The following is a 16714-nucleotide window of genomic DNA, read 5'->3' on the forward strand; positions in this document are numbered from 1 at the left end:
CAACAATGGCTCTGAATCAGTTCCAGCTTTGACCAGAATGAACTTTAAAACTGTCCTGAAGATGTGAAAAGTGCCAAATAAATGCAATTATATTTCAATTCCAATTGCTTTGAGCGATTGTTAGAACTTAAACTGTGAGCAATTCAGACTGATGTTACTGTTAAAATTAGTTGTAGTTTTTGAAGCTTAAAGTGATATTTACCAACGCTGCTGATTTGTGTTAAATAACTGCAGTCATTCTCTGAAATGTGAATCACTGACACTGTAACCATTTCACTGGATTTTTCTCCCTGGTTATTTGAGGCTGTGCAGTAATATTGATGATGTTGCTGTGTGAAGCGTTGACAACGTAGATCCAGTTTATTGGTATCAGAGATCTTTGAATCTTCAGACGGGGTCTTTTCATGCCATGTGTACTGAATGGGAAATGATCCCCTGACAGACTCACAGGAGACGGACACTGAGCCCCCAGAACATGAGGTATTTGGTGGTGATAGAAATTTAAGTTCAGGAACAGACACGGGCTCTGTGGGAAAAAAAAGCTGGCTTTAACGGATTTTCACAGTAACTTCATTGCCGTGTTAATGTAAGCCTACTTTTGACACTAAGTGAAAAAAGCATTAACTTTAAACGTAAAAGCTTTAATCATTAGAATGACCAAAATGTTAAATAGTTTCATATTATCAATATTTCTCAACCTCACCCAGGACTTGAGGAGGAAGGGAAAGTGTTAGAGAGAGAGTTGGCAGTGGGAACTTGGTCGAATGCAGGTAGTATCTATTCATTGTTCTCATGGACAGCAGATATTCGTGATAGCAGATTAGTTAGAGACAAGCATTGGATGTTGCCTGAAATAGACTGTGGATGTTTGCTGAGATAACGGAGATTTAAATTCCTTTCCTAAAATCTAACCTTGACCTGAATTCTCCGATGTCGGGTGATCAGCCCCCACTGCCTGTTGGAATAGGGAATTTGGCGCTCAGGCAAATCTGCATTCACAGTGGGAATGGATAATTCCAGCTCTGGACGAGTTTGGTGAATTCCAGCCATTATTTGTATTTGTTTTAACATTTAACAGTAAGTCCCATTTAACATGTAAGTGTCAGTACTGTTTAAAGTCGAGGGTGAGGTTTTATGGCCTCAAATGAGCGAGACTGGAAAATCCTGCCCAAAGTCAACAGACATTTCTGTTGTCTGCCCCACACCCACTCCAATACCACGGCGGGCAAGGCACTAAAATTCCAACGTAAATATCATCCAAAGGACGTGAGATGGAAGATAGAAACTATCAGCTGGCAGCAACTGAAATAGTTAATTCGGGAAACTGGCTTGAACTGCTCATTATGTACTGAGTCCCTTTGTTTTTGAACTCAGCGCTGGAGTCTGACTTCAGCTGAGTGTGAAGGTTTAATGAGCTGAAGGAATTTATTACAGGAGAGGTGAGCTGTTGGTGAGTATCTGGTGAATAACTGGTGATTGGTCAAGATCTATTTTCTAGCCAACAGGTCCTTGGGTGGGTTTTCTGCCAACTTGTTAACCAGGGGAGTGTGGTCCAAGGTGTAATAAATCTGACCACATCTCTCTGGATCATTACTCTGAGCCTCTGAATTACAATTCCTCCAACATAATCATTGTTCTAACTGCCCTCTCGCTGCCACACTCTGCACTGCCGCAGAGCCTCCGGGTATCGGATCTGTCAATGTCTCCTCCCAGATAAACACCGATCAGTCATTTCAGTCGAGATTAATAAAGATAATCACTGAGAACAATTTACCGTCAGATATTTGTAGCTTTACAGGAAATATTGAAAGGAGGCCGGGCTTATCAATACCACAGCTGTACCATCCTGCATCTCCTGGGCGAAGATCCTCCATCATAACAACAAATACTCCTTGTGTCTTGTTATCTGTGATCGACATTCTCCCTCTCCGTCCATCTGGGTCGTCTGATTTTACCAAAACAGTGCACTGACGACTCCAATATTTCACATGTGACAGAGACTTTTTGTCATAGTGACAATCGATAGTGATCGCTCTTCCCAAAACTCCTGTTACCTTATTTTTTGCCCGCAATGCACTTGGAGCTGAAAAGACAATAGGTCAAAAATTGAACTGGAAATAGTTGTTTCATACAAACAGATATATTTCAATGGGATTCACCATTATGTTCAGAGAAATCTGTCCAACGCATCTTCTAATCCAATTGAATACCTCCTCATTTGAGGTGTTGGGTACATTCATTTAATGAGTGGAATATTCCAGAAAAAATTCAAATTGTCAGGTTGAGACTGAAAACCGGTGAGTTTCTGTCCGGAACGACAGACAGCTTTTCCCACCAGATCTCCTGACATTGTCAAAAAAAAATCACGGGGTGTGGTTTGCGTTGTCACTCTAGTTGGGGCGGGGCCTGATTGAGCTGGCAAGGCTGTCTCCATAGAGATCGGGCACCATTTTTAAAGTTGAAGCTAAAGTTAAGTTAAAGAATCCCCCTGTTGCCCACAGATATCAGGCTCTACCTCATGGACATACGGACCTCCAGTGGACAAGGGGAAAGTCCCTCACATAAAGGGTCAACCTCCCCTCAACATCCTGCCAGTCAAAGAACAGGGCACTCAACCCAACATCAGCCCTTCTCTGTCAGCATCCCCACTCCCACTCCCCACAGCCTCGATGCCCTCTTCCTCTGCTATATTCGCAGATGGGTGTCCTTGGCAAGGGAACATACAGCTACTGCCAAAGCGATCGAGGTCTTCTGTGCCCACCAGGATTAAAATGTTCATCGATCCTCTCAAGGTCTTGCTTCATACAATGGAGCTGTTCTATGAACAGCCCCATTTCGCCATGAACTTTGTGTTCACCACAGGCATGTGGTTATCGTTTATTTTCATTTTGTGCATCAAAAGCACGCTTCATTCCCATCCAGCTCCTGGAGTTATTATATTCTCAAACAGCAACTGTCAGACAGCATATTATCTGCTCATGATCACATTGCTCTTTGAGGGAGCTCATTGCTTATAAATTGGTGCTGAGCTTCCTACATCACAACAATGGCTCTGAATCAGTTCCAGCATTGACCAGAATGAACTTTAAAACTGTCCTGAAGATGTGAAAAGTGCCAAATAAATGCAATTATATTTCAATTCCAATTGCTTTGAGCGATTGTTAGAACTTAAACTGTGAGCAATTCAGACTGATGTTACTGTTAAAATTAGTTGTAGTTTTTGAAGCTTAAAGTGATATTTACCAACGCTGCTGATTTGTGTTAAATAACTGCAGTCATTCTCTGAAATGTGAATCACTGACACTGTAACCATTTCACTGGATTTTTCTCCCTGGTTATTTGAGGCCGTGCAGTAATATTGATGATGTTGCTGTGTGAAGCGTTGACAACGTAGATCCAGTTTATTGGTATCAGAGATCTTTGAATCTTCAGACGGGGTCTTTTCATGCCATGTGTACTGAATGGGAAATGATCCCCTGACAGACTCACAGGAGACGGACACTGAGCCCCCAGAACATGAGGCATTTGGTGGTGATAGAAATTTAAGTTCAGGAACAGACACGGGCTCTGTGGGAAAAAAAAGCTGGCTTTAACGGATTTTCACAGTAACTTCATTGCCGTGTTAATGTAAGCCTACTTTTGACACTAAGTGAAAAAAGCATTAACTTTAAACGTAAAAGCTTTAATCATTAGAATGACCAAAATGTTAAATAGTTTCATATTATCAATATTTCTCAACCTCACCCAGGACTTGAGGAGGAAGGGAAAGTGTTAGAGAGAGAGAGAGAGTTGGCAGTGGGAACTTGGTCGAATGCAGGTAGTATCTATTCATTGTTCTCATGGACAGCAGATATTCGTGATAGCAGATTAGTTAGAGACAAGCATTGGATGTTGCCTGAAATAGACTGTGGATGTTTGCTGAGATAACGGAGATTTAAATTCCTTTCCTAAAATCTAACCTTGACCTGAATTCTCCGATATCGGGTGATCAGCTCCCACTGCCAGTTGGAATAGGGAATTTGGCGCTCAGGCAAATCTGCATTCACAGTGGGAATGGATAATTCCAGCTCTGGACGAGTTTGGTGAATTCCGGCCATTATTTGTATTTGTTTTAACATTTAACAGTAAGTCCCATTTAACATGTAAGTGTCAGTACTGTTTAAAGTCGAGGGTGAGGTTTTATGGCCTCAAATGAGCGAGACTGGAAAATCCTGCCCAAAGTCAACAGACATTTCTGTTGTCTGCCCCACACCCACTCCAATACCACGGCGGGCAAGGCACTAAAATTCCAACGTAAATATCATCCAAAGGACGTGAGATGGAAGATAGAAACTATCAGCTGGCAGCAACTGAAATAGTTAATTCGGGAAACTGGCTTGAACTGCTCATTATGTACTGAGTCCCTTTGTTTTTGAACTCAGCGCTGGAGTCTGACTTCAGCTGAGTGTGAAGGTTTAATGAGCTGAAGGAATTTATTACAGGAGAGGTGAGCTGTTGGTGAGTATCTGGTGAATAACTGGTGATTGGTCAAGATCTATTTTCTAGCCAACAGGTCCTTGGGTGGGTTTTCTGCCAACTTGTTAACCAGGGGAGTGTGGTCCAAGGTGTAATAAATCTGACCACATCTCTCTGGATCATTACTCTGAGCCTCTGAATTACAATTCCTCCAACATAATCATTGTTCTAACTGCCCTCTCGCTGCCACACTCTGCACTGCCGCAGAGCCTCCGGGTATCGGATCTGTCAATGTCTCCTCCCAGATAAACACCGATCAGTCATTTCAGTCGAGATTAATAAAGATAATCACTGAGAACAATTTACCGTCAGATATTTGTAGCTTTACAGGAAATATTGAAAGGAGGCCGGGCTTATCAATACCACAGCTGTACCATCCTGCATCTCCTGGGCGAAGATCCTCCATCATAACAACAAATACTCCTTGTGTCTTGTTATCTGTGATCGACATTCTCCCTCTCCGTCCATCTGGGTCGTCTGATTTTACCAAAACAGTGCACTGACGACTCCAATATTTCACATGTGACAGAGACTTTTTGTCATAGTGACAATCGATAGTGATCGCTCTTCCCAAAACTCCTGTTACCTTATTTTTTGCCCGCAATGCACTTGGAGCTGAAAAGACAATAGGTCAAAAATTGAACTGGAAATAGTTGTTTCATACAAACAGATATATTTCAATGGGATTCACCATTATGTTCAGAGAAATCTGTCCAACGCATCTTCTAATCCAATTGAATACCTCCTCATTTGAGGTGTTGGGTACATTCATTTAATGAGTAGAATATTCCAGAAAAAATTCAAATTGTCAGGTTGAGACTGAAAACCGGTGAGTTTCTGTCCGGAACGACAGACAGCTTTTCCCACCAGATCTCCTGACATTGTCAAAAAAAAATCACGGGGTGTGGTTTGCGTTGTCACTCTAGTTGGGGCGGGGCCTGATTGAGCTGGCAAGGCTGTCTCCATAGAGATCGGGCACCATTTTTAAAGTTGAAGCTAAAGTTAAGTTAAAGAATCCCCCTGTTGCCCACAGATATCAGGCTCTACCTCATGGACATACGGACCTCCAGTGGACAAGGGGAAAGTCCCTCACATAAAGGGTCAACCTCCCCTCAACATCCTGCCAGTCAAAGAACAGGGCACTCAACCCAACATCAGCCCTTCTCTGTCAGCATCCCCACTCCCACTCCCCACAGCCTCGATGCCCTCTTCCTCTGCTATATTCGCAGATGGGTGTCCTTGGCAAGGGAACATACAGCTACTGCCAAAGCGATCGAGGTCTTCTGTGCCCACCAGGATTAAAATGTTCATCGATCCTCTCAAGGTCTTGCTTCATACAATGGAGCTGTTCTATGAACAGCCCCATTTCGCCATGAACTTTGTGTTCACCACAGGCATGTGGTTATCGTTTATTTTCATTTTGTGCATCAAAAGCACGCTTCATTCCCATCCAGCTCCTGGAGTTATTATATTCTCAAACAGCAACTGTCAGACAGCATATTATCTGCTCATGATCACATTGCTCTTTGAGGGAGCTCATTGCTTATAAATTGGTGCTGAGCTTCCTACATCACAACAATGGCTCTGAATCAGTTCCAGCTTTGACCAGAATGAACTTTAAAACTGTCCTGAAGATGTGAAAAGTGCCAAATAAATGCAATTATATTTCAATTCCAATTGCTTTGAGCGATTGTTAGAACTTAAACTGTGAGCAATTCAGACTGATGTTACTGTTAAAATTAGTTGTAGTTTTTGAAGCTTAAAGTGATATTTACCAACGCTGCTGATTTGTGTTAAATAACTGCAGTCATTCTCTGAAATGTGGATCACTGACACTGTAACCATTTCACTGGATTTTTCTCCCTGGTTATTTGAGGCTGTGCAGTAATATTGATGATGTTGCTGTGTGAAGCGTTGACAACGTAGATCCAGTTTATTGGTGTCAGAGATCTTTGAATTTCTAGACGGGGTCTTTTCATACCATGTGTATCGAATGGGAAGTGATCCCTGGACAGACTCACAGGAGACGGACACTGAGCCCCCAGAACATGAGGCTTTTGGTGGTGTTAAAAATCTGAGTTCAGGAACAGGGAACTGTTCTGTGGGAAAGAAACAAACATTCAGAAACTGACTGAACATCTGAAAATCAAACACTCTGTGAATTTCAGCTCATCAACCTCTCATTCAGGGTCAGTCACGTTGCAATCTCGCCAACACATCTAGCTCTCCATATCTCTCCATCCTCCAAGCAGCCTGAACTACAATGTCTACTATTGTATCAGAACATAGCAGCTCTCCAGATCAGACCATGAAGCATGAGCTAAAGATTTAAATTAATTGGCGAACGGATTAGAGGAGACTTGGAGCAATGTATTATTTCGGTCGGGGGATGTTGAGGGTCTGGAACTCACTGCCTGGAAGAGTGGGAGAGGGTGGGAGAGGTGGATAACCTGATCACATAAAACAAAATGGATTAACCGTGAGATGCTGTAACCTACGGGGCTCTGGATCAAGAACTAGATGGTGGGATTAGATTGGATTGCTTGTTCAGTCAACCCAGTGTGGCATGGTGGCACAGTGATTGGCACTGCAGCCTCACACACATGGGACATGGATTCAATTCCAGCATTGGCTGTGTGGTCAGTGTGGAGTTTGCACGTTCTCTCCGTGCCTGCGTTTTTTCCTCTGGGTGCTTCAGTTTCCTCCCACAACCAAAGATATGCATATATCCATGGGGAGGTGATGGCCTAGTGGTCTTCTCGCAAGCCGAATAATCCAGAATCTCAGTTAATGTTCTGGGCACTCGTCTTCAAATCCCACCACCGCAGTTGGTGGAATTTGATTTCAATAAAGAAAATCTGGAATTAAGAATCTACTGATGACCATGAAACCATTGTCGGTTGTTGGAAAAACCCATCTGGTTCACTAATGCCTATTAGGGAATGAAATCTACCATCCTTTCCTGGTCTGGCCTACATGTGATGCCAGAGCCAAAACAATGTGACTAATTCTTAACTGTCCTCTGAAATGGGTTCTCAAACCTTTCAGGATGGACAATAAATGCCATCCAGCCAGCGATGCCCATGTCCCCAAATGAATGAAAAACAAATACTTGCACCTCCCATCAGGCACCAGTGCCAATGTGGGTGGTGCTGGGGGGTTGGTGGGCGGTGACATACTGGAGGGTGGGGCCTATTCAGGGCTCAATGAGTTGTGGGGTTTTCACTGACACTGTGTACTGGGATCGGTAGGAGAGGGAAAGGGGAGGGTGAACGGCGTTGGCCATCTCCGTGGGGAGAGATCCGAGCTGGCCATCTGGGTCGGAGGGGAGATTGGTGCTGGCCATCTGAGTGAGGGGAAATCAGGGCTGGCCCAGGAGAGCTCTGGTAGGCCAGTGGTCAGATGGTGGAGGAGATCGAGATGGCCAGCCATCGGGAGGCCAACGACGAGGGGACCGGTGCGCATGCGCCAATATCTGCAGTGACAGATTGTGTGTGTAGTGGTCCACTCAGCACTACGCTGCCAGACTCTCTACAGGGATTTGGACCCGCTGACCACATTTCAGATGGAGTCAATCTGTGTTGGAGAAGCGTTCTGGTTGTTGTCAAATGAGCCTCTTCAGACATTGGAATTCCAACACATCAAGGAAGCTGATCAGGAAACGTGTACTCCCTGTGTTGTGGGATTGCCCGTCAGCGAGCTGCTTGTCTCTGTTCATTCCTTTGTCTTGTGGAGCTCAGGGTCTGTGTGGAGGAGGCAGTTGCTGCTATTGATGCTATTGGTCACCTGGGTCCCCATTTGAGGCCCAAAATAAAACAGTCTGAGAACCACCCATGCTGATCTGATAGATACAATCGCCAAAATGTCACCCAGAAATACACATTCCCACCACAGCTGTGAAAGTCAACACCCTGTAAATACTGATATTAAACCTTTCACACAATCCAGTTAGAAATAAGCAGTGAGGTTCCAATGCCTCTTGGCATCTTTCCCAGTCACTTCTTCAGCCTCCCCCATTGCCTCTGTCTTCTGCCCTTGCTCAGTAACCCGAGCAGGCACAGGTAGATTCCACTAATTGCACTGACTGAGTGATTAATAGATTGAAACTGATAACCCATCTCTCACTGGGGGGAGTTGATCACACACAGATTGACACATTTAAAGTTTCCATGGAGATATTTATGATCATGTGGAAAATTTGGAATATGGTGTCCAATTCAGGTCACAACACAACCAGAAGGACGTAGAAGCTTTAGAGTGATTGCAGAAAAGATTTATCAGGTTGTTGCCTGGTATGGAGGGTATTAATATGAGGAGAGTTTGAAAGAATTGGGATTATTCTCCCTGGAAATACTGAGGCTGAGGAGCAACCTGATAGAAATTTATAAAATTATGAAAGTTACAGATAGAGTGAACAGTTGGAAGCTTTTTCCCAGGGCAGAAATGACAATTACAAGGGGGCACAAGTTCAAGCTCGGAGGGACAGGTTCAGTAGAAATGTGCAGGGGAATGTTTTTACACGGATGGTGGGTGGGGACCTGGAATGCACTGCCAAGTGAGGTGGTTGGGGCAGATACATTAGCCACATTTAAGACTTATCTTGACAGACATATGAACAAACAGGGAGGAGAGGAATATAAGCGCTTGGTCTAGATAGGTAAATGTGATTGGTGCAGGCTTGGAGGGCCAAAGGGCCTGTTCCTGTGCTGTATTGTTCTTTGTTCTTTGATCCCTTTCAGGGGCTTTCACCATTTTGGATTATTTATTTGTTAAATTTGCCAATTTAACTTTTAATCTGTCAGCTTCACCCTGAGTTTTCACTGGTTTATTTGAAAGAAGCACAAACTGACACATTGCGGATACATACGGATGTTGGGAGTTTGACTGGCTTCCCAACATATTGTCAATTTCTGTGTATTTAACCCCTCTGTGCTCCCCCACCCAACCCCACAGCCCCACCATTCAGTGCTAAACCAACAAGGTACAATTACTACCAACTGGCTGCTCACTTCACTTTGTTAATGTCTGACTATTAGATTGATCCGGACTGTAAAAATCTGACAGTGTGATATTTAATACATTACAGAGACAGAAAAATATTCTGAGCATCGCGGGTAATTTCTTTCACAATATCCCATAGTTAAAGGAATTGTTAGCCTGATAATGTTTGAAGTTTTTGATCAGAATGTTGGACAGGCCACAAATTGAGTTTGTGTCACAAGAGTCGGATTTCCAGATCTCTGCCCTCTAGCTGTCAGACTCTGCATTGCTGCAGAGCCTCGGGATATCGGAGCTGTCAATGTTTCCTTGTGAATAAAACATGGATCAGGCATTTCAGTAATAAAGAAAATCATTGAGAATAATGTACCGTGAGATATTTGCAGTTCCACAGTAAACTCTGGATTTTCGCCAGGTGTATCAATTCCACAGCTGTACCATCCGCCATCTCCGGAGTGAAGATCCTCCATCGTAACAGCAAATATTCCTTGTGCCTTGTTATCTGTGATCGACATTCTCTCTCGCCGTCCATCTGGATCATCCGTTCTCACTGAAGGTGAGCAATAGTCACCCGAACCTCTACACCAATATTTCACGTTTTGTTTGTATTGTTCATCATAATGGCAATTTATTGTGATCGCTCTTCCCACAATTCCTGTGACTGTCTCTTCTGCCCACAATGCACCTGAAACTGAGGAGACAACATTTCAGCAATTGACCAAGTAAATAACTGCTTAATGCAGAGAGAAACATTTTAATAAGATTTACCACTGTGTACAGAGGAAACTCTCCAATATCTGTATTCATCATTCTCTTTCTAGTTTGTGCTGAATGAAAACATGAATATAGAGCCATGCTGTCAGTGCCAAAGTACTTCACTGCCAATGATTTCTTGTTAATGTATAGTGGCCATTGTTATTGTGTCACCTTGTCACTCAAGCTTTGCACTGGCGCCTCTGAATGGGTGGATTGCAGGGTCAGGTCCCACTCCAGAGACTGGAGTATAAGAACATAAGAACATAAGAAATAGGAGCAGGAGTAGGTCATCTAGCCCTTCGAGCTTGCCCCGCCAATCAATAAGACCATGGCTGATCTGTCGTGGCTCAGTTCCACATTCCCGCCCTCTCCCCATAACCCTTAATCCCCTCGCTTATCAAAAACCCATCAACCCGCGTCTTAAAAATATTTAGCGAGGCAGCCTCCACCACTTCAACGGGCAGAGAATTCCAGAGATTCACCACCCTTTGAGTGAAGAAGTTCCTCCTCAACTCTGTTCTAAACCGCCCCCCCCCTTTATCTTGAGGCTGTGCCCCCTAGTCCTAGTGTCCTTTCTGAGCGGGAAGAGTCTCTCCACCTCTATCCTATCCATCCCATTCATCATCTTATACGTCTCAATGAGATCTCCCCTCATTCTTCTAAACTCTAATGAGTACAAGCATAGTTTATTCAGCCTCTCCTCATAGCTCAACCCCCTCAACTCCGGTATCAGCCTATTAAACCTCGTCTGCACTCCCTCCAAGGCCAAAATATCCTTGCGTAAGTGCGGCGACCAAAACTGCTCACAGTACTCCAGCTGCAGCCTCACCAATGCCCTATACAGCTGCAGCAAGACCTCCCTACTTTTATATTCAATCCCCCTCGCTATGAAGGCCAGCATCTCATTTGCCTTCCTGACCACCTGCTGCACCTGCAGGCTGGGTTTTTGCGACTCATGCACAAGGACCCCGAGGTCCCTCTGCACCGTCGCCTGCTGCAGTTTTTTGCCACATAAGTAATAGTCCTTCCTACCATTATTCCTACCAAAGTGGACCACCTCACACTTGCCAACATTAAATTCCATTTGCCAGTTCCTGGCCCATTCGCCCAGCCTATCTAGATCCTTCTGCAGACTCTCCACACCCTGTACGCAATTTGCCGTTCCACCAACCTTGGTGTCATCAGCAAATTTCGACACCATAAAATCTACAGGAACATTCCAGTGTAATACTGAGGGACAAGATGGCTCAGATTTTCCTCCCCCAGTCATGTTCACAGAGCTCGGTGATGACTTTCAGGTGAAAGGTTAACCTGACAGCCAGGTCTGGAGGGTCCCTGTCATGGAGAAAATCCTGGGAATGGCTGGAATTTCAAAGCCCCGAGAGTGGGAATGGGACTGGAATCGGGCTGGCATTCACACAAATATGATTCGTTCAACTCTGGATTGCCTTAAATTCATCATCTGCCTCAAGTGAAGTGGGATTTTGGTTGAACAGAAGTGTGTGTGGAATCCGGAATGTGCAGATTAGAATAGTGAAGGAAAGGCCTGAACTTGGTGGGTTCTTATGGACAGCCAGGGTACACCTTCTGGAGAGGGAAGTTACTCTTTGGGAGGGGAGAGTTACTCTTTGAGACAAACTCTGGTGAGTTGTCAGGGCCGGAGTGATGATTTTGTTGTTTAAATGATTTTATTTATGAACCATGGCGCTGGGGCACAGAAACAGGCCTTGTGTCCAGCTCGCCTCCGGGCTGAGCAGCCTGTGGATTTGTTCCCGGGTCACCCGTCCCAACTCATTTTTTATTGTCTTTCCCGACTCAGTGAACACGGCCCAGGGACGGCAATCTGGGCCTCTGCCTGCCCCACAGGTCAGTGCACCAGGAATGACACATTATTCAGGAAAAAGTGCAATGAAGATTCCCAAGGCTGGTTCCTGGGATAAGGGGATAGGATGGGAACAGGATGAGTCCACAAGGTGCATATTTCCTGTTGGTTGGAAGAATCAGAGGTGATTGAATTGAAATGTGTAAAATTCTTAAGGAGATTGACAGGGTACATTTTGAGCATATATGTACCACCCTCCCAGGGCTGGGCATTCTGCAACACAGGATCACAGTCTCAGAATAAAGTGACAGACACGAAGGATGTGATGAGGAGATTTTTATTCACTCACGGTGTGGCGAATCTTTGGAATTCTCCACCCAAGAGAACTTTAAATGTTCAATCTTGAAGGATATTAAACACAGAGATTTATACAATTTTTGGCACCAACATAATCGCGGGATATGGGGATAGTGCGGGAAATAAGAATTGAGGGTGGAGATCAATCAGGATGTTGCTGAATGATGGAGCCGGCTCAAAGGGACAAATGGCCAACTCCTGCTCCTATTTCTAATGTTCATCTCGAGGAGGAGAGGTGGCAGAATGAATCAAAAATTCCATTGCAGACAGCATAATAACATCAGTTTAATATGGGGCTGGCATGAAAATTTAGATTTACTTTGTTAAATGTCAAAAAATGAGAAGAAAATGATTACATCTTGGATGGACAAAGTAGACGAAGCATGTACAGGTGATTGGGTGGCACGTTGACACAGTGGTGAGCACTGCTACCTCACTGCGCCAGGGACCCGGGTTCAATTGCAGCCTCGGCTGACTGTGTGGAGTTTGCACCTTCTCCCCGTATCTGTGTGGGTTTCCTCTGGGTACTCCAGCTTCCTCCCACACTGCAAAGATGTTCAGGTTAGGCTGAATACTCTAAATTGCTCCTTATTATCCCAAAATGTATAGGATAAGAAAATTAATGAGGCAAATATGTGGCGTTATGGGCATGGGTAACACACACTTTGGTGCAGACTCAATGGGCCGAATGGCCTCCTTGTGCGCTGTAAGGATTCTATGAAATAGAGTCACTGACAGAGATTGATAAAACTTTCATCAGATGTAATTTAAATAATATAAACAATTGCGAACTTGAGGAATATTGTCCTGGAGCCTTTGTTACCTCTGCAGTCTTCAGAGTCAATTCAGTGAGCAATCATCTGCAATGGATCACAGGCATATCTCAACATTAGGGAGAGACAATTGGTTACATTCTGTGTGGGGTCACCACTCCACAGGAATGGGGAAAGGTGAGGAGGCAGCTTTCCATGAACTACCACAGCCGGTCTGTGGATTGAACCCCTGTCATTGGAATCATTCTGCATTGTACTCCAAACCCTCCAGTCTCCAGGATGTATTGAGCATGAAACTACATTAACAAGTTAAATTTTACTGGACTGAAATATGTTGTTTCTGCATTTTAATTATTTCAGTCACATAGCTTTTTAACAAAAATGAATAGGTTTGCTTACATTCATAATCAATAATGTCATTTAATATTTGCTGGTAAATATTTCTGTGGTAAAATAGTATCAACAAATAGCTACAAATATCACAAAAATGCCATTAATTTATTTTTGCTGAGTTTTCATAGCTTTACATGTCTCCAAGTGTTTAAATATCTCTGCAGGATAAACCATGCACTAGAATTAATCTAACACTCATCATCTCGGTATCCAGTTCTGTCCCTTACTCACCAGGCAGAGAAAAGATAAAAAGAATCAGAATCCACATTGTTATTTTGGCAATGTTTCAATCAGTATTTGTTGCGATGTTGAAAGGTGGATCCAATAAACTCTGATACGGAATTGAAATAAGATTGAAGAAAGCAGCAAGCCAGGCCTCAGGAAATTCCACCCTTCAGAAAGCTCCAGAACAGAGGTCCCAGCTGGCCATTGCTATCACTGGGTGTGCCAGCTCGAAAGATCCCTTTTAGCTGCTGATCTCCTTGTCCCAGCAGGCACAGCTCTACATCTGCCTCTTTGGTGACCTGTGGACAGTTACTGTCCGGCTTTGACAATGTCACTCAATGTGGTTGTTGACATCATGGGAGGTGTGATTCACCCTGACACTTCCTGCACTATTGCTGAAAACAGAAAGACCCAGAATTTGCTGAAAATACCACAGTATGTAAACTGGCCAATGAACTGAGACAATGAAGAGATGTCAAACTAATTACATGTTACTGGCTGCTTGTTTTGTCTCCTCCATTAGCTTTGAGAAAATGGTGGATCTCTCTAAAACCCCCCTGACTTTGATGAAATTGTGACATTTGCCAATTAGCTATTCGCTAAACAGGCCACAGGATGTTCAGACTCGGAACATCAGTCTCCCTGGCCCAGAATGTGAAGAATTATAAACTCTGGGGTTTCACTCTCTCCTGGATTGAATTATTGACCTGGATTTTCCAATGAGAGGAACGGCGAAGGCGAACAAACATTCACTGTTATTATGGAGTAAATGAGTTGGTAAAGAGGGTGCGTGTGCAATTAAATTCAGAAATGTACAAGTTGTGGCCCTAATTCCCCAGTTTCCCCAGAGGCTGTGCTCTGTCAATATCTTACCAATCGAGGTAGTGTGGTTTTCAAAGAATAAAGAACAAAGAACAAAGAAAATTACAGCACAGGAACAGGCCCTTCGGCCCTTCAAGCCTTACTGACCATGCTGCCTGACTTAACTAAAATCCCCTGTCCTTCTGGGGACCATATCCCTCTATTCCCATTCTATTCGTTACTTGTCAAGTAACTACCATATCCCCTTCCACTCCCTCCCTGGCAATGAGTTCCAGGTACCCACTCCTCTCTGTCTAAAAAATCTGCCTTGTACATCTCCTTTAAACTTTGCCTCTCGTACCTTAAACCTATGCCCACTTGTAATTGACTCTTCCACCCTGGGAAAAATCTTCTATCTATCCACTCTGTCCATGCCTCTCATAATACTGTAGACTTCTAGCCGGTGTCGGTGTGGTGTTTGCGCATTCTCCTCGTGTCTGCGTGAGTTTCCTCCAGGTGCTCCGGTTTTCTCCCACCTTCCAAAGATGTGCAAGTTAGAGATTGAGCATGCTAAATTGACTGTAGATGCATAGGTTAGAGGGTTAGTGGGTAAAATATGTATGGATATGGGGTTAGGGCTTGGGAGGTACAGTGGTCAGTGCAGGCTCAATGGGACAAATGGCCTCTTTCTGTAATGTATGGTTTCTATGATTTGATTTCTATGATTTCTATAGGTCACCCCTCAACCTCCATCACTCCAGTGAGAGCAAACAAGTTTCTCCAAACTCTCCTCATATCTAATGCCCTCCATACCAGGCAACATCCTGACAAATCTTTTCGGTACCCCCTCCAAAGCCTCCACATCCTTTTGGTAGTGTGGCAATCAGAATTGAACACTAGATTCCAAGTGCGAACTATCTAGTGTTCTTTAAAGCTGCAACGTGACTTGCCAATTTTTAAATTCAATACCCCGTCCGATGACGGTAAGCATGCTGGATGCCTTCTTCACTACCTTCTCCACTTGTGTTGCCAGTTTTACTGACCTATGTACCTGTACACCCAGATCCCTGTGCCTATCAATACTCTTAAGGGTTCTGTCATTTACTGTGTAGTTCCTATCTGTACTAGACCTTCTAAAATGCATTACCTCACGTTTGTCCGGATTAAACTCCATCTGCCATCTCTCCACCCAAGTCTCCAACTCATCTATATCCTGTTGTATCCTCTGATGGTTCTCATTGCTATCCACAAATCCACCAACCTTTGTGTCTTCTGCAAAATTACTTATCAATCCAGCTACATTTTTCTCCAAATATGTATTGCAAACAGCAAAGGTCCCAGCACTGATCCCTGGGAACACCACTCGTCACCACCCTCCATTCAGAAACACACCTTTCCACTGCTACCCTCTGTGTCCTTTGACCAAGCCCGTTTTGTATCCACATTGCCAGCTCACCTCTGATCCCATGCGATTTCACCTTCTGCACCACTCTGCCATGAGGGACCTTATCAAAGAGAAATGATGTCAAAGGATTTTCAAATCCAGCTGGTTTCTTGACTCCTGTTGGAGCTGCACTCACCCAGTCAAGTGGAGAATATTCCATCACATTCCTGACTTGGGCCTTGCAAATGCTGGACAGGATTAGAGACAGTAAAAAGTCTCACAACACCAGGTTAAAGTCCGACAGGTTTATTTGGGTGCAAACAATTGCTGAATGGTTCTGAACATTGTGATCCCAAATAAACCTGTTGGACTTTAATCTGATGTTGTGAGACTTCTTACTGTCTTTACCCCAGTCCAACGCCGGCATCTCCACATCAGGACTTAGAGAGTCAGGGGATGAGTTACTTGCTGAAGCATTCACAGCTTTGGACTCATTTTTATATAAATAGTATTTATCTGGCTGACCCAGTTCAGTTTATGGTCAACAGTAACCCCCAAGATGTTGATAGTGAAGGATGCAGCAATGATAACACCACTGAATGGCCAGGGAAGATGGTTAGATTCTCTCTGTTCGGACACGGGATAAGATTCTCCAGATATGTCTGTGGATCAACCCGTTGTGAGCGAGAA

The 16714-nt window shown here is 44.0% G+C and overlaps 1 protein-coding gene across 1 annotated transcript; it reads right to left on the reverse strand.

Moving 5' to 3' along the window:
* Window positions 1-143: 143 nt before the first annotated feature.
* Window positions 144-13882, reverse strand: LOC145357149 (polymeric immunoglobulin receptor-like). The gene is made up of 7 exons (XM_080210306.1): window positions 13846-13882; window positions 9884-10204; window positions 6291-6614; window positions 4822-5130; window positions 3244-3567; window positions 1775-2083; window positions 144-526 (listed from the first exon to the last, which is right to left on the reverse strand). Exons 1-7 carry the CDS (start codon window positions 13880-13882, stop codon window positions 144-146), a joined length of 2007 nt encoding a protein of 668 aa, XP_080066432.1.
* Between the last annotated feature and the right edge of the window lie 2832 nt (window positions 13883-16714).

This window comes from Carcharhinus amblyrhynchos, chromosome 22 (genome assembly GCF_965287045.1).
Source record: "Carcharhinus amblyrhynchos chromosome 22, sCarAmb.v2.hapA, whole genome shotgun sequence".
In the NCBI taxonomy this organism is placed as follows: Eukaryota; Metazoa; Chordata; class Chondrichthyes; order Carcharhiniformes; family Carcharhinidae; genus Carcharhinus; species Carcharhinus amblyrhynchos.